Genomic DNA, 27,305 nt, shown 5'->3' on the forward strand with positions numbered 1-27,305 from the left:
AATGTCATGTTTTCATCTTCATCTTAAAGGTACCTTTGATTTTACATCACCTTTTATCATTCATAACTTGGTTTTACCCTCTGTTTTGTGGCATGAGGTATAAACCTCTATCTACAGTTTTCATAATGAATAGATATGATTCCAGTTACACACACACATGCATGTACACATAAATTGTCATCTGCTTCAAGCCTTAAAACTAATATGTATTGGGGGTAAAGGGTGTGTGTGTGTGTGTGTGTGTGTGTGTGTGTGTATGTGGACATGTGTATGCTAGTTACATGTCATGGTCATGGCAGAAATATTCCTAAACATATTTTCAAAGGATATTATCTGCACCAGAAGGAAAGTTTGATCTAAACTCTGTTTCGTCGTTCATGAATTATGGAGCTTCACTGTGAATGGAATCCATACAAGCTTTGAGTTTATCTTCCACCCCCGCCCCCACCCCTTTTCCCCTTCACCCACCCAATCAGTCTTCTTTTCATTGGTAACACAGGCAGTAACACTGGCTGTCTTACTAACAGGGAAAGGGACTTGGCTGGTTACTTGTAGTTACAGGACCATCATTCTGTACCCTGTTTTAGTGTGTTTGCTCTTGAGCAAAGCTTCCCCAAAGAGTGGGTGGATCACACTCAGCAGGCATGAAAAAAGTTTCAGTTCACGGGTAATTCATTGTTTATCAATATATCAAACACATACCAAACCTTTCAGAAATGTGTTGTTGATGTATAGTTTCTATCAGCATTTTGTTGCTCTATTTCTTTTTTTTCTTCTTAAATATTACTATCTGCACAGAAATACAATTGACAAATATCTGAAACAGCTGACATTTTAAGTGCAAAAGATCATTGCAGAACAGCAGTTTAAATGGCATCAATATTCCACATACCCAATCTTTCAATATCAATATGAGTAACTGGCACAAATATTAAAAATGTTATAATGTTACTTAACAGTTAGCACAACCTCAAAATAATTAAACACAAACTTCAAGTATCAGTTTTAATTTTTCAAGGTGTCAACTTGTTCAGACAAATCCATGTATGCTATACCACATCTGCTAGGCAGGTGCCCGATTAGCAGCATAACCCACACGCTTTGTCAGGCCTTGAAAGCATGCATATTGTGTACTATCACAGGGGGTTTCTTCTATAGAAATTTTCCAGAGGACAACACTCTTGTTGCCATGGGTTCTTTTTCAGTGCACCAAGTGCATGCTGCACATCGGACCTTGGTTTAACACTTCATCCAAATGAAAAGATGGTCAATTTGATTTTCCAGTCAAACTTGGGAGAAAGGACGAGAGCGGGATTTGAACCCTGACCCTCAGGGACTCACTGGAGTCACTGTACTGGCAGATGAGTGTCTTAACCATTCTGCCACCTTCCTCCTACAGTTCCTCCCAAACACTAAGTAACATGAATCAGTACTGAATATTTCAACAGTTCAAGGAATTAAATTAGTATGAATACCAAATTTACAATTATGGAATGCACTACCTATTAACTTGTTTAGCACATTGTAGCTGTACTATGATATATATATATATATATATATATATATATATATATATATATATATTGCAGTCCAGAACATGAAAGTAAGAGTCCAAAAGTAGTGTATGTTTCTATGTTATGGAATGGCACAGGATTGGAATGCACATTGGAAGCATATAAAATTTGCACCAAACCGACTAACGTCAATAACTTCAACTGCTACAAGAACTTCTTGAATAGCAGATATGCAGACATAAATAAATTTCACCAGTACATGTTCATATCACAAGGGGTGTATATGGGCTGAAAGGCCCACCATTTTAGTCCTCGCTGTTGCTACTTAACTTGATACAATAAATTTATTAAACTTGACACACGGTAGGTAGCGTGAAAAAAAAGTTGAAGTACTTGTACTTGTGACTTTAAAAATTGGTAAAATTGTCTCCTGTGTGTTCTGAACATAGGTACATCTGTAGAAATCATATGTGATGTCCTGTTTCGGATGTAGTTTGACATGGACTGTGTGGTCCGCAGTGTCGAGAACGCTCATTCACTACTTTCACCACTGGCAAGATCGAACAGAACTGCTTTGAAAGCCGCGCTGTTTGAAGTGTTTCGAAGAAGTAAAAATCACATCCACATCTAGAAAGGCAAATTAATCACTTACTGTTTGCTTGCCCTTGTAAAGTCGCCATGGTAAAAAAAGCCAAAACGCTCTTCACGATTTAACTATTTTTGTTCCCTTCCAAAATGAAGTTGAACAAAAGCCCACAACTTTGTTGTCACTGCCGCCCATGTTCCGGATCCGCCATTTCGTTTGGACAGTGACGTCATGTATCTAGGTAAGCTTCGGCCACAGGCGCTCGACGAAATGTTCCTCTCTGGACCCGTTCTCCCGACGATGAAATTACAACCGTGGTGTTTGAGAAATGGGCATAACTGCCGAACGATTAGAACGTTGGTCTTTCAGTCAGTGGATTTGATGTTCGAATGTCGGTGTTGCAGTGCTTGGTAGGTCAAGAGTGGACATTTAATTTTCCTCTATTAACTTGTGACAATGTGACTGAAGACCTCAGTGTTCGTCAGTGCAGAAGGACCTACCATACATCGTGCATGAACCCAAAGAACGTGCACTGCGCCTTCAGTCGATCACATGCACAATTACACACACATAAAATCCATATTAGAGTTTGGAGATGAATGAAAACACTGCATGAAAGAAAGATTATTCATATCCAGTGGCAGAGATGGTTGTGCCAGTCACGGTAACTGGCACTAGAGGTAATGAAGTAATCTGATAAGTAAAAATTAAAGTAATGTTTCGTTCCATGCTTTTTGTACTCATGTTCAGTTCAGTACGTATGGGTATTGACATGTGTCACTCAACTAAGCAAAACAGTTTTCTGTATGCGTGTACACACACATGGACAGACCTGTCGTCATTGCAGAGACGATGAGAAGGATAATGGAGTTCAGTGCATATTTACAGTCACTAATTAAATCTGTAAAAGACATTGACTGACAATAGAAGTACACCCGCATTCAGTTCCTCTTTCAGAAAGCAGAAGAAAGATTTATCGTTGTTGTTTTTCACCACTGAGAAAATTTTAACAACTTATTTATCATAACTGAGATCAGATATGTATAGATCACCAACTTGAGGAAACAGGCTGCTTGGTTTTTGTGTTGTGTAGTCGTGTGAAGATAGCCGTATGATTTAGGGGGTGTGGGGGGCGGGGGAGTGGCGGTGTTGGCGACATAATTGTTTGTTCTTCAATATTCATAATGTTGATATATATATATATATATACTGGGGGGGAGGAGGGGGGGCAGGGGGGGGGCTGTGAGAGGACAAAATACAACACTGAGAACCTTGATGCGACCATTGGCATGAAGTCAGTCAACCTCTATAGCCGGTCTCATTTCCACCCAAAGAACATGCACAATCCCCTCCTTTGTGTGTGTATCCTGTGAGCGGGTGCTTGCCCCCATTACTTGAAAATGTACACAATTTCTCTAAGTAAGCGCAAACAGTGCCGTATCAGGGCAAACACTGGGAAGGCGTGTTGGCTGACCGTTTTGGATTCCCTAAGGAAAAAAAAAAGGAGAGCTGTCAAGGGAGAGAACTATTTGTGTGCCTTTGATCAGGTGTTTGCCGTGAAGAGTGCTGCCCCGACAGTGCGGAGGGACGGGTACAGAGCTGAAACATCCTGACCACATCTCTGTTGACAGAGGTGACGGGAATGACGTTAGGTGATGATTCCAGTATCATTCAACTTTGGGTGGGGTCTGGGAAAAAACAGAAATGAGGCAATGGCATACATTGTTATTTTATGATTCACGGCTGTAGTAAACAGTGCGTGCTTTCACATAAGCACATATCCAGATTTTCCCACACGGCAAGCTGGTCGGGAAACGAGATGAGCATGATGTCATTTTATTTGTATTTGTATTTCTTTTTATCACAACAGATTTCTCTGTGTGAAATTCGGGCTGCTCTCCCCAGGGAGAGTGCGTCACTACAGCGCCACCCATTTTTTTTTTTTTTTTTTTTTTTTTCCTGCGTGCAGTTTTATTTGTTTTTCCTATCGAACAACTTTTAGGACAACTTTCACGAGGGAAGAATACATGGTGATGTTAGTCCATCTTCTCTCCAATGCATCGCTGTTCTTTTCCCTTTTCAAGTGCATATCCACTTGATGCTTGATTCAGGTGGTTTCCGCCAAGTAGAATCTTGTCCACATGCACCCGGCCAGACTCATTTCAGAGACATTACATGGGCAACCAAGTCTATTTCCGGTGAGATGGCACCAACATAAAATTAAGCCCAGTTAACTTCAAGCAAAGACCCTATGATAAAGATATACACTGTATCTGCATAGGGTCTTTGCTTCAAGTCTCTTAATTGGAAGTAAGCCGACTTTTTCAATCTACAGAGACTTCAGTTTTCAGTGGACAGTGTTATGTGTGCGTGGCCAAATCCAAGTGTCACGGTCAACGCTCAACTCACCTTGTACTGAGACAGCTGGCGACTCGTTTGTGGTGGCAATACTCGAGGTTAACGGCACCACACTCGTTCCTGTCAGCAGCGTGTTTACACCCACATGGCGGCAATGTGCTATTGTTGAAACAAAAAATATATAGGCCGTATAGCGTTTGTTTGAGATGTCCAAAACGCTACATCAGTGTCTCCGGCTTAGCTGGGAACGACTCCCATGCTGTGGATCAAAGGTAAAGGAGTCTATTCTCACTGACAGCTTCAAAGCGGACATCCGCGGACGTGTGAAACGCTACGTTTGCTCACAGCCAATTCTTACACCCCACCACCTCTACCCCATTCTTAGAAATATAGCTGCTACATTGTCCTTACTTAAAGAGCTGGTCATACAGACATAAGAGAGAACGATTTTGCTGAACAACTGGTTCGAAACGGTATCATGATAAAACAAATTAATTAGTATCAACAATTTACAGGACAGACTTGAATCTAAACTGTTGCAACACACCTAGTTGGCATTAAGAAGAGTGATATGTACGTATCTACAGACATTAAAAAAAAAATCAACCTCTTTCAGATTATTCCAGAAGTCAACGGCACTATTGCCTCTTTTTTTTCTTTTTTGAAACAGGAAAGAGAAAGGTGTGCAAGTTATGCAAACTACACGTATTAGAATACCACGCAGTACAAAAACAATTAAATCAAAGGGAAAGATCAAATGGTAACGTAAATTTAGCGAACATAACAGTTGGAGCTTTTTGGAAAGAAAATACTGTTTTTAAGTGAACAGACAACACCCATATCAGATTAGAGTATCTGTTAAATGAATAAACAAAACAACAACAACGCAAAGGGCTATCGTAATATGTATCAAAATAATCTGTTTTGATTTAGAAGCAGCACATCAAAAAGGTTTCAAAGATAGGCAGTCAATTGACAGTGTGCAGATGCCACACCGTTCATACACCTCTATGCCATAATGCAATACAGCACACTGTGACAAGAAATTCATATATGCAACAAAGCGAAATAAGTGGACGATCAAGAACAATAAGATACTAGATACAATGATACCCTATGATTTCAGAAAGAAAGAAAAAAGCGTTGGGTGTGTCGTCGGCGTAGGTATGTTCAACAGGGCGTGCAATGGGTGTAGACTTCCCGACGGCGGCTTAATGTGAAATCATTTATTTTGCTGAAAACCAAAAGAACACCCTGAATACAAAAACCTGTAACAAACCAGAACCAGAGTCTGTCACAGCGATCAAACTTCAGAAGGTGACAACTGAATTCTTGGTTAATTAAGGACCCCCCCCAAAAAAAAACAACAACAACAACAACCAACAACAACAACAAAAAAACAACAACCCAAAAACAAAACAAAACAAAACAAACAAACAAACAACAACAACAACAACAAAAAACAAACTAAAAAAAAAGCCCCAAACAAACAAACAACAAAACAGGAAGTAAAAATTGTCGTCTGCCTCACAACCTGAGTGTCGGCTGGGTTTGGAAAATGGCAAAATTTTAATAATCAGGTAAGAAAAGTCATTTAGCCACATCTATAAGTGTTAGATAAGACTAACGATCCATGTTAAAAGCATCTTCTTCGTCTTCTCGTTTTATGGTAACTCAAAATCCACTCTTTCCACCTTATTATGGATAATTAGAATGCATTCTGTTGATTATCGAAGCAGGTATGTGACCATGTCTGGTTTGTTCTGACCAAGCATAGGAATACACGCTCTTTTGTGCTGTGCAGACTTTACGATAACTTTCCTTTCCTTTAATTAACAAGTCATACATGTAATAATTGTTTAATTAAAAAAATAAAATAAAATAAACACGTGAAAAACAAATGCAGTGTAAGAAAACTATGAGTAAGACTAATAGATAAAGGTAAATGAAACAAATAAATGACTTGAAACAATACATTTTATCTAATATTGCTATTAGCGTTAAACTAAAAGGACTCGAGAATGTATTTGCCTACTTTATATGACATGATAACAAAAGAAGAAGAGCACAAAATTCGTTGTTCAGCAGTTTTAGACTGGACAAACAGCAGTTGTGTGTAGTCCGAGAGGTACTATTTACACAGTCTCTATTCACACAAAAGAGTATCTGTGTATCACTTTGCTTTTACTGCGTTGTTGATTTTCAATGTGAAAAGGAGAAGGGGAAAAACTGTTTCGTTTCACATTGCAAAGGTTTCTGTTGTGATTGTGAATATTTTTTTTAGACATATTAAATCAAATTTAAAACCTGAGCATTTATTGGATACCAACCAAGGTCTTTAATTCCCCAACTATATTATACAAAATAGTGCCGTAAATTGCATGTCTATTTATTGCAGTTTATTCATGTGTCTTAAGATGTGCTTTCATGTTTTTCCCCCCTGAAAACTATACGCCCCCACACTTTGCTTATATCATAGATTAATACAAGTTTACAGTTGGGCCAACAGCAAAGTGAGAGCTGTATTATCAATGGTTTCTCCATTGCAATGGGAAATCATTTACAGCTTCGTCTTTTGTGATTAGGAGGCAAAGTTGTACTGGCTATTAGTGCTGCAGCCTTGGGGGTTAATTGACCTTTCGGAACCATCCCAACGCCGACTGTCCTAAAAACCTTTTGGCCGAAAGAGTGGGGATGTAACTTGGGCAAGACGTTCTCCACTATAATCAAATTCTAGCCCAGATAGTCGGGACAGCTATTCTGATGGTCATAGTCGAACACGACTGATATCATACATACAGTACACGTAACGTGGGTGTCGGCCTGAACGTCAAGTTGGACCAAATCTTGCAGGGGATGACACGAAGAAGAAAAGGACACACCCCCACGAACATCACAGTGGGAGATTTAATGATTTGTTTATACTGACTGATGAACCCACGGGAGAGAATGCTGTGGTTCAAGTGAGTGTGTTCCAACAAGCTGAACAGTACATATGGGAGTGAGGAAGTGAGGCATTCCTCGCCTCATTGTTCTCCTGCTTGTCTCCTCCTACCACCTCCTCATCTGGGCATTGTTCAGGCCCTTGGCGACTTGGTGTGTGTATGTGTGTGTGTGTGTGTGTGTGTGTGTGTGTGCGCGCGCGCGCGCGGGCGCGCACCCAGGCTCATCATTACTTGGGTGTTGGGGGAAGTTGAAGGTGGGTGCGCGCGCTCAGGCTGTTCATTAGTTGATGTGTGTATTCGTAGGTGCGTGTGTGTGCTTGCATGCATGCTATCAGACTGTTCATTAGCTGGTGTGTGTGTGTGTCTGTGTGTCTGTGTGTGTGTGTCTGTGTGTGTGTGTGTCTGTGTGTGTGTGTTAAAGAGAGAGTGTGTGTATATGCGGACACTTTGACAACATCGATAAAATACTGAGAGAGACACACAGAGAGAGGGGGGTATAGGGGGTTTGAGGAGAGTAAGGGGGCGGGAGTACCCATCGGTCTTAATGTACCCCAAAATAGCCACCAGGAACAAAGCGGTGTTTGAAAGATCGAGGGGCTTAGACCACCCCATCCCTCTTGTACCCGTCCACACCCTTCCCGTTGCATCTCCCCACACCCACTCCCAGCTCCCTATACCCAAGATAAACTGACAAGCCTGCCCACCTCGTGGGAAGAAGACAGGCAGTGCATTAAAAAAGACACTTTTTCTCTCACCCTCTCATATTCACGCCTTGCCGTGGCCCTATGCTGGCGTTCTCTCTCTCTGCTGGCGTTTTTCGGGTGTGTGGGGTTCGGATCTTGGAGAACTCACCCTTCGTGCATCTCCCAGGTGAGCTACAGTGACCACTACTTGTTGGTGATATAAAAGAATAAAATAACGAAAATCCTAAACCTGGGAGTGAAAAAAAAACAACAACACCAAGACCTTTTTTTTTTGGTTCACTTTTTAAGAAAGGCAAAATCTGATTTGGACCCATGAGTCAAACGGTGGCTTATCGGATTCCCACAACACTGTGCAAGCTTCAACTGTACAAATGAGATAGAAATAAAACACCACCAGCCTTGCTGTAAAGAAAACGCGTCGGCACCAGTTTGGTTCCTGAATCTCAATCGCAACACCACATAAAACTGTTGGCAGTCACGAACAATGGTGCCCTGGTTATCATCATTGTTGGTGCTGTTGTTGTCATCGTTGTCGGCCAGCGGCCAGCCGGACCCACGCTTCCAGGGCCAAGAGTTGTGGAACCTGATGAGGGATCACTATGGATACCAGAGCGCCAGCTACATTGGCTTCAGCCTGCAGCTGTTCTCCTTCCACAACAGAGAGGACCTGTTGAGGCGTAAACTGGAGGAGATGAAGAGCACTGGACAGCTTCACTACTGTGAGTGTTGGTTGGTTGCTTGGTTCGTTTATGTATTCACGTGTGTATGTATTTTTTAGTGTGTTTATTGATTTGTTTGTTTATTTGTTTATGTATTTGTTTAAGTTTAAGCAAGATAGCAGAATTTATAATCAACCAATTTTAAAGTTTAACATTGAAAAAAAGAAAAGAAAAAAGAGCCATTAAATAGGTGATAATAATGAAAAGACCGGTCTATCTCTGAAAAAAAAACCCACCCTCCACAAATTAATAGGAAAATTAACAAATAAACAATACTTGATCAGCAACTCGTTGATATGCACATACAGTACGCACATAACAGATATATCTCCATATATATTAAGCTGTACAGCCACGCTATTTCGTCTGCCAACAATATTCTTCAATGAATCCCTAGGCAAATTAAGTTCGCAGTCTTCAGAAACATTCAGTGGCAGTGGTTCAATGGGGTTAATGCATTAACAATGCATTTCCAAGGTTCGGTGGTTAATGCCTGAACAATACATTTCCAAAGTTTGAAATTATGTCACAGTCATCAGTTCTTGACTCATACAAAATATTTTTCGTTTACAAAAATGGAGTCAGAAACTGAAAAAGTCTGGCCTCCTTCGCTGAGTGAGAATCAGTTTGACAGCTGAAGCGGCAACAGCCATTTAATTTATTCACGTGTCATACAATTCCTAATTGTACATGAGCTGTAAAACCACCCCATGCAATTTTGTATTGTTTAAATGTTTTATTATTCTTACGTATTTTGGAGGGATCTGGGACCTCAAGGCCTATTAAATTTTCATTAGAGATTAATTGTTCAACTGATAGATTTGTTCATTTGCCTCTGTTCTGAAAAAGGGATGTACATTTCTAGCATATGTAATAAAATCATTACGAATATTCATAAGTGGTTGCCTATGCTTTTTTTTACAACTCGTATCTATTTGAGCGCCATTGTTAAGTGTCTGGAGGAGATATTATATTTAGTAGTGCGTAGCTTCTTGCATTGCGACAGGTCTGGAATGAACTACAGTCCAGTTTTGTTCAACTGTCTGTTCTCAGGTGAAATGTAAAGTCTTTCAGGAGAATTAAGGAAAAACGCGTCATATTAATGTCCATGATGATGGTGATGGTGGTTGGAAATGAATGGAAGATTTTAATGTTTTTATATCAGATTTTCAACTGACTAACATTCTGTCACTTTCATTCATTGATTTGTTATCGATCTGTAAACTAATAAAACTGGTTTTATAGAAATGATTCCTATCACGCCGGTGAGACATCTGTACTATTTCTCTCTCTCTCTCTCTCTCTCTCTCTCTCTCTCTCTCTCACACACACACACACACACACATACGGGACGTGAATTCAGTGTATGCACTATTAACTTGATGCACATCGTGATTGCAATTCCCTGAAATTGTTTAACACCCCCCAACCCCCCCAAACACACACACACACACACACACACACACAAACCCACACCAAACAAACAAACAAACAAACAATGCTATGAATATTATTCACTCATGTATTTCAAAACTGTCGTCTCGTGTGGACGGGGATCTTGTCACATCACTTTCTTTTCCTTCATCCCTCCTCCCGCCCACTCCTGACCGAGTACCCCGCCACCAGAACTGTCCTCCCAACTCTCCCCATAGGCCTGTGCGTGTGAATATGAATAATCTGTTCTTTTCAAAACATTCGGTGGTAGTGAAGGGGTGGATAGGAGAGAGAGAGAAAAGAAAAAAAAAAGAGGGGGGGGGGGGTGAGGGTGGAAACAAATATACCACTTTTTAGATTTCTTTCCCCTTTCTTTCTTTTTTTTCAGTCTTACTGAAAAGGAAGGGTGTAAATTAAGCAAATATCCCAGGCGCAAGAGAAAGTGAGTGGCGTTCAACAGGGGAATAGTGAAAAAGAATCAACAGAGAGCACAAAGAGCAGGGGACCGTACTCTCCAGCGGCAGCTTAACCTCGCTTTTAGCTCCCTTGTTATTTTTTTCTGTAACTCAACAAGACACCTCTTTTAATTTTCCTTTCCTTTCTTTTCTTTTCTTTTCTTCCCGTCTTTTTTTTATCTTTAAAACCGGTGAACGCGGGTTAATTGAAACATAAGGGAATGTGTTAACTACGTTTGGGAATTTGTTTGAAACCTTCTTGGATAGTTTTGTCACGACTATTCTGTTGACCACTCCATCCTTTTTTTCTTCTTCTTCCTTTTCTTTTCTTTCTTTTTTTTGTGCGTTTTATTTGTGAAAAAGTAAGGATGGGTTTTGTTTCCACAGTTTTGTCACGACAGTGGATTGTAGTGTTCACTTGGGTTTATTTTTTTTTAAAGGCAAAAAGATAGGGATCGGATTGGGTGCTTATAGTCTGGTCACGATACTGACTTTAATTGCACTGATGCACACTCATTGGTTTCTTTCTTTATTTCCCCTTTTTCATGGGAGTGTATGTTTGTGGTCTTGTCACGACATTGACCAGGACTGCATGTTCTCTTAATGTATTATAGGGATTGGGGTGTGTGTGTGTGTCTGCTACTGTCAGGTCACGGTCTTGAATGATTGTGGTGTTCACGTAATGTTATCTATTTCTTGATTTAGGGAAGGGAGTGTGCTGGCATACTGATGTGTATTCAGAGTGAAAAAATGTTGTGCTGTGCTGTGCTGTGCTGTGCTGTGCTGTGTTGTGTTGTGTTCTTTAAAAGATTGTGAAAGGAGTGTGTATCTTCGGTCCTTTTCACTTTATTCTCTTATTGTCCTCAGTCTGCACACATGATTTTTATCACTTCTTCTTTCGGTCTGTCTTCACTCACTTCCATTTGAGATGCACATCACAAAAATAGAAAGCAGGATCGGCAGTACGTTCTGCCCTTTTTTTCTTGTCTTTGATTTTTTTGTTTGTTTTCCTTCTTTCAGTCTTTCCGGCTTTCTTCCCCCCATTCCCCCCGCCCCTCCTCGTTTTTCCTTTCTTTCATCGTGTGTGGTGTGTGGTGTGTGTGTGTGTGTGTGTGTGTGTGTGTGTGTGTGTGTGTGACCCATGTCTTCACGTGTTTCAGTGTGTCGGTATGTGAGGACGGAGACATGCAGTCGTTCCATTGACCAACAGAATGCCATGTTCCTCTTGGTCGTCCACACGTTGAACGAGGAGTGCTGCATTAAAGGTGATTCATAATGATAATAATAATGATAACAACAACAACAATAATAATGTTGCTGCTGCTGATAATAATAATAATAATAATAATAATGGTGTATAATGTTTTTTGATAATATGATAATACGATGAGGAGAATGACGATGATAATATTGATTGATTGATATGGATACTTATATAGCCCCTATCCTCGGTCGTAGACAAAGCTTTAAGCGCTTTACAAACACGGGGTCATTTGCACAACAGGCTGCCTACCTGGGAAGAGCCGACTGACGGCTGCCACTGGACGCTCATCATTCCGGTTTTCTGCGTCATTCAATCAGATTTCAGGCACGCACACATACACACTCAGACAGACATGTAACACAATATGTCGTGTATGCATAGACTGACGAAGTATTTACTGAAAACCAGGTAGTTTGCACACATTCTAAAAGAAACTGGAAACCAAATATTAAACGAAACATAACCAAACATTAAACGAAACTTATAAACACTTTTGTTTTGTTTTAAGACGAGAGTCTAAGACCCATAATCTAATGTATATTTATACAGTGTGTCATAAAACGTGCGTGCGTGCGTGCGAGCGCGCGCGCGCGCGCGTGTGCGTGTGTGTGTGTACATGCGTGCGCGTGTATGTGTGTGTGTGTGTGTGCGTGCGCGCGCGCTCAGTCTCGTAGTTGGTCCAAACTTAACTCCTCGTTCTTTACCATTCTCTTTCGTCTTTTCCTTCACGTTGTTTCGTCAGTTTCCCACCCCCGTCATGTCGCAGCGATACGTTAATGGCCAGGGAGGGCGATGTTTCCATCACGAATTACAGCACATGGCTTCGTTATCCAGGGAGTTTCTGCTCTGAGCCAGACTGCTACTTATCATCTGTTACCACGGACGTATACAGTCCATCTATTTATAGGTTCGTGTATATTACTCGTGTCGTTGTTGTGCAGTCACTCCAACTGCGGCATCCCAAGGAATGTGGGGGGAGTGGGGACGGTGGACGGTGTGCTCGGTGACGTGTGGTCAGGGTACAAGGTCAAGGACACGTCGGTGTGACAGCCCCCCTCCCTCTGGGGGTGGTCAGTACTGTGCCGGCTACGGGTTTCAGCTGCAGCAGTGTCAGGCTGCCCCCTGCCGCACAGGTCAGTCCTCTGTTCCAATGTTTCTCACACGCGCATCCTCGAGCGGGCGCGCGCGCGCACGCACACACACACTTTTATTTTTGTCTAATATCTCAAAACAACGAAAGATGTGAACACTTGCGCACACCCATCACACACATGCAGACACGCACGAACGCACACACACACGCGCGCGCGCACACACACACACACACACACACACACACACACACAAGCACATGCACGTACAAAGACACACACACACACAGACGTACCCCCCCCCCCCCCCACACACACACACACGCACACACACACACAGAGGAAGCTGATATAATACAGCGTGCTTCAAGGTAACACACAAATAACATTAGCAAAATAGTTAGTGGTATCTTAATTTATTAATTTTTACATGTCACCCACCGAAGCTGGTTCCCAGTGAACACTGACACTCACCGTCCTTCTTGGACCACTGAGTGGCATTAGTCAAGGCAGAGCTGTCCGTCAGTCTGCCAGAAGGTTTCCCGTCATATTAGACTCTGCACTGCTGCTGAATCACGCCTGATCCTTTTCAACATATACTGGACAATACTAGTTATATATGTTGATTGCCATAATAGGTAATGTTCGTCCCATGTGTTTATAACATTATGAATTTAAACTGAAATTCAGACTGGAAGCGGAAAGGAACTGGACCCAGGTGTCACCAGAGGAACAGAAAATGAATGGAAAAACACAGCACCGAAAACATAATTTCTGTGATTTGTGCTGATCGGAGATCAGAGTACTGTTGATGATGCCATGTTTTGAGCCTGCCTTTTCAGACTGCAACCTTTCTCGTTGATACTGAATCAGGAGGGCCTACCAGCTTTTGATACTGAATCAGGAGGGCCTACCAGCTTTTGATACTGAATCAGGAGGGCCTACCAGCTTTTGATACTGAATCAGGAGGGCCTACCAGCTTTTGATACTGAATCAGGAGGGCCTACCAGCTTTTGATACTGAATCAGGAGGGCCTACCAGCTTTTGATACTGAATCAGGAGGGCCTACCAGCTTTTGATACTGAATCAGGAGGGCCTACCAGCTTTTGATACTGAATCAGGAGGGCCTACCAGCTTTTGATACTGAATCAGGAGGGCCTACCAGCTTTTGATACTGAATCAGGAGGGCCTACCAGCTTTTGATACTGAATCAGGAGGGCCTACCAGCTTTTGATACTGAATCAGGAGGGCCTACCAGCTTTTGATACTGAATCAGGAGGGCCTACCAGCTTTTGATACTGAATCAGGAGGGCCTACCAGCTTTTGAAGCAATCGATACTGACAAGTAGTTGGGCAGACAGGAAGACTGAGAGACAGATATAGAGACTGGCGACAGATTATTTGCATGCAAAGAAACATTTCCTTTCCCTCTGCTGCAGTGGTCAACGGAATATGGGGAGGGTGGGGAGGATGGACATCGTGTTCAGTGACGTGTGGTCAGGGTACAAGGTCAAGGACACGTCGGTGTGACAGCCCCCCTCCCTCTGGGGGTGGTCAGTACTGTCCTGGCTATGGGTTTCAGAGAATGCCGTGTCAGGCTGCTCCTTGTACGACTGGTAAGTCTGCTTTCTTCGTCCACTTCACGTATCCACAGACACAAAGACGAACCCGTGTACATGCACACGCACACGCGCGCGCATACACACATATGCACAGAAAGGCATATATGCACTCATGCACACTTACACATACACACACAAGAGTATGCATGCGCGCACACCTACACACACACACACACACACACACACACACACACACACACAATCACCACCACCACCACCACGCATCTATTTGAATCAACTTGTGGTAAGTACACAATAATCCAGTGAGAAGAAGAATGCACCAAACAGGTAATACATTACATTGCGTAAATTTTCATTTTTAATTTCAAAGAGAACGTAAACATAACGACAGTGGTGTATTCTGTGTCACCAATGGAATACACATATTCACATTCATTCTATGGTACACCAAAAGTTATGTCACAATCACGGCCAATACTGACACGGATCTCAGCATGGAGAGACGGGTTGCTAAAAATGATGGAGCCCACAGGAACTACGTACAACAACAGCTTCGTCACACACGGATATACTCACTTATACCTTAAAGAAAAATAATCCATCAGTGCATCCATCAGAGGCCAGGACTCACGAATCTGCAAAGAATGAAGATTTTCATAGATTTGATTCACACACGGATATACTTACTCACACCTCCAAGAAAAATAATCTATCAATGCATCTATCTGATGCCAGGACCCATGAATCTGCAAAGAATGAAAATTTTCATTAACTTGAAAGCGGAGTACGGCTCAGCATTGAGGTCACAGTACGAGCAGAGAATGAGGGATCACAGAACCGAATCCTTTTCTTCTCTGTATAGTGATGACTGAGCATCATGATGATATCGATGTTCCTGTAGAGGTCCATCTCGCTTTGAAACTGCGTGACATTACGGTTGTGCTATATTTTTCCTTTCAAAGAGATGACAGATAGAAGCACTGTTGGTCAGGTTATTCTAGCAGCGCTGTTCAAAATGTAAATATTCTGTAAAAACGGATGACAGCTTTGCAGTTACGTTTCAATCAAAAGAACCTTTGTTTTGGTAGCAAATGTTTAAGGCTAAAAATCACATCCAGACAGACAGACAGACACACACACACACAAACACACGTACACGCACACACAAGAAAGAAAGAAAAAGCAGGAACATATTTACATGCTATTTTTCAAACAGAGTTTTGAAATTGTGCAACCAAAGCTTCACAGTGGAACGTTTTGTGTTAACACATATATATGTAAAACTCATCTCTGTGCGTGTGCGGACATACGTGTGTACATTTTTATTCCTTTACCACAGTGGTCAACGGAATGTGGGGAGGGTGGGGAGGATGGACATCGTGTTCAGTGACGTGTGGTCAGGGTACAAGGTCAAGGACACGTCGGTGTGACAGCCCCCCTCCCTCTGGCGGTGGTCAGTACTGTGCTGGCTATGCGGTTCAGCAGACACAGTGCCAGACTGCCACATGTCCTGCCGGTCAGTCCTCTGTGCTTTATCTGCCCGTCTGTCTGTCTTTTCTGCTGTCTGTTGTTGCTCGTCTGTTTCTCTGTGTGCCCCCCTCAGAAATACATAGAAGTTTTCAGTCATTCTTTAATGACTAAGCCTTCGCGATTCTGTCATGCACTGATCATCTTATCCAACAACCGACCTGCCCGGCAATAAGCCACGTCATTTAGCCGTCACTGTATTAATTCAACCAGCCAGTCAACTTACCGCCTGTCCACTCGCTCAAAGAACAAGTGATCTTGAACAAATGAATTGGCAAACTGACCAACGGACCAAGCAAGCAGCGACCCACCTACATAAGAGGTCACTACCACTACCATGCAACAGATCAGTCAAGTTCTCCCTCACCTTCGTCAAAGCACCGGTCTCACCACTCACACGCCACCTCGCTCATAACAAAATGAACAAACCACCTATCGAATTAATCAGGACGAGCCATGCAGCTATGTCTACGAATATGAATGTAGTATAGAATTAACCAAGTACTGTGTCTGTCTGACTGTGGTGTTAACAGATCACTTCATGTGTTTGACCATGGTCCGACAATTTGCAGTTTCCGTTTCATTTTCTCAAGGAGGCGTCACTGCGTTCGGACAAATCAATATATACGTTTCTTCTTCTTCTTCTTCTGCGTTCACTCGTATGCACACCAGTGGGCTTTTACGTGTATGACCGTTTTTACCCCGCCATGTAGGCAGCCATACTCCATTTTCGGGGGCGTGCATGCTGGGTATGTTCTTGTTTCCATAACCCACCGAACGCTGACATGGATTACAGGATCTTTAACGTGCGCATTTGATCTTCTGCTTGCATATACACACGAAGGGGGTTCAGGCACTAGCAGATCTGCACATATGTTGACCTGGGAGTTCGTAAAAAAATCTCCACCCTTTACCCACCAGGCGCCGTCACCGTGATTCGAACCCGGGACCCTTAGATTGAAAATCCAACGCTTTAACCATTCGGCTATTGCGCCCGTCAGTGTATAGGTTTCACCACATCTCCTTAGTAGGTGCCTGGCCAGCAGCGTAACCTAAAGAACTTAGTCAGGCCTTGGGGGAATCATAATAGTTGTGATAATATTAATACTGATGGTGATAATGTTAATACTGCCGCTGCTGATGATACTACTAACACTACTACTACGAATGATGATGATGATGATGATAATAATGATAATGTTAAATTTCCAAAATATCCCACCCCATTGACCAATGACGAGTTTATAGAGTTCGTTCCACGTCTGTGATTGTGGATTTGAACCCCGTGTCCCTGACGCAGGGCGGCGAGAGTGCAGCCGATCCCCGTACCCAGCGGATCTGGGCGGCCGGATAATGGGTGGAAGCGCCGCCCTGCCGGGTCAGTACCCGTGGCTGGTGCACGTGGTGATCCAGGGAACCATTCGCTGTGCCGGAGTCATCGTGGACCCTCGTCAGGTCCTCACTGCTGGACACTGCCTGGAGGGGTGCGTGTGTGTGTGTGTGTGTGTGTGTCTGTGTGTGTGTGTGTGTGTGTGTGTGTGTGTGTCTGTGTGTGTCTGTGTGTGCCGGGAGAGAGGGGAAGGGAAAACGATGATGTATTGTTTTGAAAGCAAAGGGAGATCCTTTCTGAAAGAACAAGTCCATGAAGTGCGAATGAAGGTTGGATGGGGGAGGGAGGAGAGAGAGAGAGAGAGAGAGAGAGAGAGAGAGAGGTCTACTCAATGGGTCAAGTCCAAGGAAATATAAATGATAGCAGAAAGTGAGAGTTGAGTGCCGTTTTCCACATGAATGAGGTTACCATGGAACATACCAAGAGTCCGGACTCAGTGCCACACACTTCCGGAGTCTGGGTACATGGGGGCTGTGGGGTGGAGGTTGTCGGGTGTGCGCGTGTGTGTGGGGGGGGGGGCGGGGGGGGGGGGTATGTGGGGTCATGAAGTAATGGGGAATGGACAGGGGAGAAGTGGGAGTTGGGTAGGGAAGTCTTCCCAAAGGGACAAAACCACGGAAATATAAATGTGTGTGTGTGTGTGTGTGTGTGTGTGTGTGTGTGTGTGTGTGTGTGTGTGCACGCGCGCGTGTTGCGTTGCGTTGCGTTCCGTGTGTGCGTGTGAGTAAATGATGCCCTGCCTATGAGAAATCATCACGGACTGCTTGACCGAATACGTATGTGAAGGACTGGAGTGGGAAGAAAACTGGGGTGTGTAGATTTTCCCAAAGGATGCATGAAAAGTATAACCGAAAGTATAAAGTGAGCGCGTGTGTGTATGTTAGTCCAAGAGCGAGTCCTAACGGACTATCTGCAATTTTTGGCTGCTGGAGCCTGCCTGGACGGGTAGGTCTACACACACAGATATAGACAGAGAGAGAGCGAGAGACAGAGAGAGAGAGAGACAGACAGACAGACATGATCCACCTTGACGATAGTCCACATGAATGATGTCGTCATGGAACACTAGAATGCTTTTCATATGAATGTCTTATATGTTTATTGATTTTTTTTTTTTTATTCAGTCATACTAATGTTTTTGTGTTGAGTAGTTGTCTACGTTTGTTTTGCCACACCCGGTGTAATTTATCTCGATGAGATAATGAAGTTATTCTTATCTGATGTGTTCCAGACGTGTGCAGAACAACACGCTGTTCAGCACGGACCTGGAGGTCATCGCGGGAAACTACAACCGCTCCCTCACCCTGGAGCCCAACGCTCAGCGCGTCTCTGTCACGGCAGGCGTTCGTCATTACAACTATGACCGTAACTATCTCAGTGAGTGACGTCATTACGACTATGACCGTAACTATCTCAGTGAGTGACGTCATTACAACTATGACCGTAACTATCTCAGTGAGTGACGTCATTACGACTATGACCGTAACTATCTCAGTGAGTGACGTCATTACGACTATGACCGTAACTATCTCAGTGAGTGACGTCATTACGACTATGACCGTAACTATCTCAGTGAGTGACGTCATTACGACTATGACCATACCTTTCTCAGTGAGTGACGAAATTACGACTATGACCGTAACTATCTCAGTGAGTGACTAAATTACGACTATGACCGTAACTATCTCAGTGAGTGACGTCATTACAACTATAACCATACCTTTCTCAGTGAGTGACGAAATTACGACTATGACCGTAACTATCTCAGTGAGTGACGTCATTACAACTATGACCGTAACTATCTCAGTGAGTGACGTCATTACAACTATGACCGTAACTATCTCAGTGAGTGACGTCATTACGACTATGACCGTAACTATCTCAGTGAGTGACGACATTACGACTATGACCATACCTTTCTCAGTGAGTGATGTCATTACAACTATGACCATACCTTTCTCAGTGAGTGACTAAATTACGACTATGACCGTAACTATCTCAGTGAGTGACGTCATTACAACTATGACCATACCTTTCTCAGTGAGTGACTAAATTACGACTATGACCGTAACTATCTCAGTGAGTGACGTCATTACAACTATGACCGTAACTATCTCAGTGGAGTGACGTCATTACAACTATGACCGTAACTATCTCAGTGAGTGACGTCATTACAACTATGACCGTACCTATCTCAGTGAGTGACGTCATTACGACTATGACCGTAACTATCTCAGTGAGTGACGTCATTACAACTATGACCGTAACTATATCAGTGAGTGACGTCATTACAACTATGACCGTAACTATCTCAGTGAGTGACGTCATTACAACTATGACCATACCTTTCTCAGTGAGTGACTAAACTACGACTATGACCGTAACTATCTTAGTGAGTGACGTCTTTATGACTATGACTTTCTCAGTGAGTGACGTCATTACGACTATGACAGTGATTATCTCAGTGAGTGGCGCTGTTACAAACTGTGGCCCTGTCTGTCTCAGTGAGTGACGACATTACAGCTATGATCCCGTCTCTCGCAGTGACGCCATGTCAGCTGTGACCATGTCTATCTCAGTGACGTCATTACAACTATGACCCTGGGCCATCTTAGTGACGTCACTACAGCTATGAGTCAGTCTATCTAAATGAGTGACACCACTCTCCAAAACGTTTTTCACTTTTGACGTTTGTATTTGAGATATATATATATATATATATATATATATATATATATATATATATATATATATATATATATATATATATGAGTAAACAGGTGTCTGGTTTTGGACTGAGAAAGAAGCCTATGCACCACAGTGAATTACTAAAAAAAAAAAAAAAAGCCACACACAAAAAGTGACTTATCGCTAGCCAGCGGGACAAAGGGGAGGTTACCTACTTCCGGGAGGTTATCGGTCGTAGTTACGTTGGTTTTCTCCGCATAAGCGGATAGTAGTTTGCACAGGACAGGAATCAGACCCCTGCCGGAGTCTGCAATAGTGGGTCACGGTAAGTATGTTATTTAAACGTAATTTTAGATAGAAAATTTCCTTTATCACGTGTGTGTTCTACAGTTTAACGTCTATCCACATACTGTGATTTTAGACGGAAAAAATATACAAAGGAGCGAGAACCGAGAACAAAGTTAACTGTAAACTTGATTAAAGCAAATGTCCAGCTGGACTGCACAACAAACTTTCGAAAATTTTCAACAGCAGCACAAAATCATCAACAACATCTTTAAACAATTTTTTTTCCGAAAATCTACTTAAAAAGGGCTTTAAGACCTCACATTAAAAAAGAACATGTGTATTTGAGAATAGTTCTCCACAGTAGCATGTGACATTTTTACTGTGTTTAGTTCTAAAAGCATTAAGTTTTTTTCTGTAAACTTGAGAGGTGACCTACCTTAATTTTGATGTACTGTAGTGAGGGTAGAACTGAAAAAAAATTTGAACTTCACATACATTTTCTGGGCACTTTCTTGAACCGTGTGTGTGTGTGAGTGTGTGATTCTTCATACCTGCAATTTGTTGTATTCTCTTGGTGAAAAGATACACACACACACACACACACACACACACACACACACACACACACACACACACACACACATATATATATATATATATATATATATATATATATATATATATGTTGCTTTTCATGTGCATATGTGTGTCATTATGCATTAGTGTATATGTGTTGTTTCATGTAGGGCGCTTACAGCCCATTACATGAGGAGTTTGCGCCAAAAAGTACTATCTGTTATTTTTATCATTATTTGTGCAGCAAACGACGTGGCCATTTTACGGCTGGCAGAACCGTTGCAGTTTAACAGTGTGGTGACGAACGTCTGCCTTCCCTCAAAGACAGACAGGCTGCCCGGGTTCTGTGTGGTGGCTGGATGGGGGGCCCTGTCCTGTGAGTCCTCACCGCCTCGTCTGTTTACGTCATTGTTACGTCACTCGTCTGCGTGTTCATATTGTCGTCACTCTAGTGTCTCGTTTTATTTCGACGCCAGTCATTTGACGTCATTGTGTTGAGTGAATATAATCTTGCCAATTCCCTTCGCGCCCAGGCATGGCATAGACATTGAAACATGACACAAGGGACAAACACAATAAAGACACCTTATGTAGACAAAGTAAAACAAAATGTCACGGCCCATGAAGGTGCATGAATATGTAACGGGAAGGACAGTAGCGCGTGCGTACATTTGTAATTCACTCAAAAGCACACAGTGGAACCGATTGTGGTCATGATATTTTTACTGTTATTTTCTTAAAACCACCAATCTAATAACTTGACCATTACCTAACCAATATCAATAATCAGTTAATCTTTCAAGATACTATCTCAGCCGACAGTATGGGTATGCCAACACAAACTAATGTGCAAGCAACATCCGATTTTGTAAGGAATAATGTCACGATTTGAGATAGACGACAGTGAAGGCGCTCCCAAATTGTTTAACCCCCACCCAAAAAAGTTCAAGACTAGTTCCTTCATATATAATTACAGTCGCACCAACTGAAGTAGTCACACCAACTTAAGTTAATGTCAAAACATTTAACGACGATAACAAAACTACCGGAACTCCTTCACGAATAATATCACTTCTGCCTGAATCCCCAAGCACAAAATCCCTAATTTGAATTCGGCTTGAATGATGAATAAAGTTTGACTTGACCTCACCCTTCATTCTATGTCTTCACTCACAGGGGCCAGAATGATGAATAAAGTTTGACTTGACCCCACCCTTCATTCTATGTCTTCACTCACAGGGGCCAGAATGATGAATAAAGTTTGACTTGACCCCACCCTTCATTCTATGTCTTCACTCACAGGGGCCAGAATGATGAATAAAGTTTGACTTGACCTCACCCTTCATTCTATGTCTTCACTCACACGGGCCAGAAGTTTGACATGACCTCACCCTTCATTCTATGTCTTCACTCACAGGGGCCAGAATGATGAATAAAGTTTGACTTGACCCCACCCTTCATTCTATGTCTTCACTCACAGGGGCCAGAATGATGAATAAAGTTTGACTTGACCTCACCCTTCATTCTATGTCTTCACTCCCGTCAGTCGTACAGGGGCCAGAATGATGAATAAAGTTTGACTTGACTTCATCCTTCATTCTATGTCTTCACCCCCGTCACTGAGTCACACACGGGCCAGAATGATGAATAAAGTTTGACTTGACCACACCCTTCATTCTATGTCTTCACTCCCGTCAGTCGCACACGTGCCGAGCACGGAACCCGAGGAGTCTAGATCCCAGTCATCAAACTAGACAGATCCCAACTTCCCAACGGCGTCTCCCAGCTGTGAGTTAATTCCACCAGCCACGAACTGAACAGGCAACCCCCCCCCCCCCTCCTCCGCCATAACAAAACAAAACAAAACAAACACAATACGTGTTGGGTTATTTCTCTTGAGGACTTACTAGAGGTCGCGAGAGTGGCTTGGCGAGAATAAACCATAGCAACGGACTGTTAAGCACACCTGACACGGCACATCATTGCGGGGAACGAGACACATTGGAAGAGAGACAACTCTTAACATTATTAGTGATCACAACCGAGTTGCGTCCCGTAACCGGCTTATAACTATTATTGACACTGCATCCCGTTCATATCCATTTGTAATTGCATGATCATATTTTTTTTATTTGTCTTTTTCTCTCCTGTATATATCAAACCAATCCCAGTATTACTGGCAAATGGGTGCTAAAATAACATGAAATTATTGTGTATTTTATTTTGTAACACCATGTCATTGTTATTGCTATGCTCCAACTAACCCCCCAGTTCCCAGTTCAGGCTCAACTTATCAGATGCAGAGCCGTATTGTAAATCTAAGTTGTGATATGTGCATTTGTCTGTTCCTATTGCATTGTACCAAACTGATGATTACATCTGGCCTTTTATTTCATTTTATTTTCCCCCCATTTGTATTATCCCCCTTTTTGTTTCTTCTTTTTAAATTACTGTCTTCGCTCTTCCTCTCTGGCCGCGTGTGTGTGTGTGTGTGTGTGTGTGTGTGTGTGTGACTATGGGTTGTTGTTTTTTTTTGTGTGTGTGTTTCTTCCAGATTCCTACACCTTCCCCGACCAACTGCAGCACGTGCAACTGAAGGTTTACGACTACAGGGCCTGCAAGGAGACGTTTGACCCCACCACTAATTACAACATCAGCCTCTTCCTGATGGAGGGAGTCATGTGTGCCGCCAACGGCACTGCCGGCGGCAAGGACTCCTGCAGGGTAAGGCTTCGGGCACTGCTCGCGTGCGTTAGCTGGCCTGCCACGGGTCACGCACGCACATGTACATTGACGCACGTGCACTCGGGTTTGCACGCGCACACTCACACGCACACGCGGATGAGCCGGCGCATGTATACACACATTGGCCTACGGTAAGCGTAGGAACACACACGCGCACACACTCACACGTCCGCAAACTGTTTACAGATACTGGGCAGACGGACAGACAGACGCACACAGAGACACAGGCAGACAGACATAGACATACAGACACACACAGACACAGACAGGCAGACAGAAACACACACACACACATACACACACACACACGCATTCATACACACACACACACACACACACACACACACACACACACTATCTCTCTCTCTTTTCATATATAAAAAAAATACATTTAATTACACATACTATGGGAAATGTTTTACTGAGGGAAGAATAGATAAGCTGAAAGTTTCTTTACACCATGCCCTCACTCACCCATATATATACTACGCACAGTATAATGAATGAAATAAAAAAAATATATATATACATAAAGAGAGAGAGAGCATATTTTGTAAAACAGTGTCTTGAGAAGACGAGCTCTTCTTAAAACAACAGAAATTCAAGTGTATTATTCATTCACTTATTTCATTTCTTATTATTGTTTATCCTGCGATTCACTCAGGTCTTGACAAGTCTTGGTTGACTAAAGAATAGATTTTCTGCACTTGATTTTTCTCTCCGCTTTTCAGATGTCGTTCATTTATTCTGGTTAGTTAGCAAGTTAGTCAGTCAGTCAGTCGGCCAGTCAGTCAGTTAACTAGTTAGCTAGCTACTTATATATTGTCTGTTTACCAACTGAAAATATCTTGAAACATTTTTTACAACTGAAAAATCTCTGTCTCTGTCTGTCTGTCTGTCTGTCTGTCTGTCTGTCTGTCTCTCTCTCTCTCTCTCTCTCTCTCTCTCTCTCTCTCTCTATATATATATATATATATATATATATATATATCTGTATGCATGTAGGGAGGGACGGAGGGCCAACAGCAGAATGAGAGTTGTATTATCAATGGTTTCTTCACTGCAATGGAAAGTCATTTGCAGCTTAGACTTTTTGTGAAGGACTATGACTCTCAAACAAGGAGGCAAGATTGCACTGGCTCTTAGTGCTGCAGCCTTGGGGGCTAGCTGGCCTTTGGGAAATAACCCAGCTCCGACTGTCCTAAAAACCCTATTGGCCGAGAAAGAGTGGGGATGTAACTTGGGCAAGACACTCTCCGCAATAATCCAATTCTAGCTCAGATAGTCGGGGCAGCAGTTGACTCCTCTGCTGTTCTGAGGATCATTGTCGGACACGACTGACTATCCCATATATATATATATATATGTGTGTGTGTGTGTGTGTGTGTGTGTGTGTGTGTGTGTGTGTGTGTGTGTGTGTGTGTCTGTGTGTGTGTGTCTGTGTGTATCTGTCTATATATAATGTATACATGTAAGTATGTGTGTGTGTGTGTTTGTGCGTGCGTGCGCGGCGTGTGTGTTTGCGCGCGTGCGTATGTGTATGTCAGTGTGTTTCTTTGACCATTCCTTTCTGTGCACTGACAGGGGGACTCTGGCAGCGGCCTGATGTGTGCGTCCCGTGACGCGGCGGGTCTGTTCTACAAGCTGTATGGACTGGTGTCCAACGGCTTTGGCTGTGGCCGCCAGGGGGAGCCTGGCTACTACGCTTACATCCCTTTCTACATGGACTGGATCACCGCCACCATTACCTCCCTCAACGGATAGGGGGCGCTGCTGCCTGCTGACGTGTTGACGGACACTGATCTGTGTTTAGATCTGTGGTTGATGGGTCGTGTTCAATGCTGGTTTACGTTTGGAACCTTCTGTCTGGATGGTTCATCGAATATCACAGATAAACTAGCTCTCTATGGTCGATTATTCTTACAGTTACGATATAGAAACAATAAGCGCGGACGACAGAACATGTCTGGATGTTAGCCCGCTTTTTTCAGTTCTGTGTGTTTTTGTTTATTTGTTTGTTTTCTTTTTGGTGATTTTTCTTTTTCTTTTCCAGTGTTCTGATTAAGATACAGCTACTGCACGTTGATATTATCAAAGATCATGTTGAACATGACGAACATACGCTTAATTTCTTGGGGAAAAAAAGGGTTTTAGTGACATTGGAACAAAGGTTCAAGCGTTCAGAATTCGCACGTTCAAGCCGAAAATTAAGTAGATAACACTGTTGGAAATTACACACTGTTTAGGCCGTGTCGTATTTGATAGATCAAACAAACTAAATCCTTGATTCTTTGTATGAATTGTCCTTTTGTCTTGTCGAGATTAAAACACTGACTTCACAATTCATGCTTTTTACGTTAAGTTGCTGATTCTTAGTGGGGAGAGATAGGGGTTGCTCAATGACATGTCCGGTCTAAACCTTTGACAAGACTGTATCCAAAGCTGAGCATCATGTGTTCACACCACACGTGACGGTGGACATACAGCAATAGCCACCTGTTCGGTATGACTGCACCTTATCCGGCGGTACAAGTGTACCTGGAATATATAGACCCTTTGCGTACACAGTGCATACAAACTTTGGCATGAACGCTAATAGAACGAAACGCCCACATGTTAATAGGCGGACTGAATTAGACAAACTTTTATTGCCGTTTTTTAGACAAACTTTTATTGCCGTTTTTTAAGAAAAGTTAAGGTAACAATACGCATGTTTACATTTTTCACACATAAGGGCACACAAACACATATACACTGGCCTATGCAAAGTCACGCAACAACAACAACAACAACAACAACACACACACACACAGAGGCCACCAACACTTATCACCCCCTATGGATATACCTTTCCTGTCCCCCTCAATGACACACACACTGTCTCTTTCTCACGTTGACAAATGTCAGTTAAAGTCACTTGAAGGCCATCCTCGGACTCGGAGTAACACAACACCGCGTTCACCCAACACTGCACGCACAGTCTTCATTTCAAGGAGGTGTCACGAAAGCGTGCGGACTGATCCATATGCGCTACACTATGTCTGTTCACTGTTACTGATATTAACACCACGTCCCACGCACTCACCCCCTCTCTCCTCGCCTCCACCACACACTCACATGTACATACGCATGTACGCAACCCCGCTATACTTTCAATCGAGAACAAAGGGTCACCTTCCAATAACTGATAACACCGATTCCTGTTTTTGTTGTCATAACAGATGGGTCGAACAATGTGCACATGAATAAAGTGACCACCCTCTTATTTTTGGTCCCACGGGCAAATTTGAAACATGCGGTAAAAAAAACAAAAAAACAACAACCAAAAAACCCCCACCTAGCTCCGTCGTCATCAAAGCCTTGGACGGCTTTACCAGATATAGTCGGTGTAAGTGGTAGGTCCCCAAAGGTCTGTTGTTCCTCAGTGCTCGGTTTGTC

General features: G+C 42.7%; 2 protein-coding genes across 3 annotated transcripts in view; one reads left to right on the forward strand and one right to left on the reverse strand.

Moving 5' to 3' along the window:
* LOC143300853 (uncharacterized) overlaps positions 1-2,308 on the reverse strand; it is a 52,454-nt gene extending 50,146 nt beyond the window's left edge. Inside the window, exon 1 of the mRNA XM_076614797.1 lies at positions 2,167-2,308. Coding sequence (XP_076470912.1) covers positions 2,167-2,194 — 28 coding nt within the window. The 5' untranslated portion in view covers positions 2,195-2,308. The remainder of the gene's footprint in view (positions 1-2,166) is intronic.
* A 5,843-nt stretch (positions 2,309-8,151) lies between these two features.
* Positions 8,152-26,203, forward strand: LOC143300532 (brain-specific serine protease 4-like). Of its 2 annotated transcripts, XM_076614275.1 has the most exons (10): positions 8,152-8,826; positions 11,876-11,980; positions 12,921-13,112; positions 14,510-14,686; positions 15,993-16,169; positions 17,481-17,664; positions 18,802-18,947; positions 21,367-21,498; positions 23,677-23,846; positions 25,452-26,203. In XM_076614275.1, exons 1-10 carry the CDS (start codon positions 8,592-8,594, stop codon positions 25,629-25,631), a joined length of 1,698 nt encoding a protein of 565 aa, XP_076470390.1. In that variant the 5' UTR covers positions 8,152-8,591; the 3' UTR covers positions 25,632-26,203. The 2 variants fall into 2 exon arrangements, with proteins under 2 accessions (XP_076470390.1, XP_076470391.1); XM_076614276.1 differs by lacking the exon at positions 14,510-14,686.
* Positions 26,204-27,305: the final 1,102 nt, after the last annotated feature.

The sequence above is a fragment of the Babylonia areolata genome, chromosome 26, assembly GCF_041734735.1.
Source record: "Babylonia areolata isolate BAREFJ2019XMU chromosome 26, ASM4173473v1, whole genome shotgun sequence".
In the NCBI taxonomy this organism is placed as follows: domain Eukaryota; kingdom Metazoa; phylum Mollusca; class Gastropoda; order Neogastropoda; family Buccinidae; genus Babylonia; species Babylonia areolata.

Excerpts from the sequence above, each read along its gene's own strand:
- LOC143300532 (XM_076614275.1), top strand. The coding sequence starts at position 8,592 with ATGGTGCCCTGGTTATCATCATTGTTGGTGCTGTTGTTGTCATCGTTG. Across the intron at positions 8,827-11,875 it reads CACTGGACAGCTTCACTACT|TGTGTCGGTATGTGAGGACG; the intron begins GTGAGTGTTGGT and ends CACGTGTTTCAG. Across the intron at positions 11,981-12,920 it reads CGAGGAGTGCTGCATTAAAG|TCACTCCAACTGCGGCATCC; the intron begins GTGATTCATAAT and ends GTTGTTGTGCAG.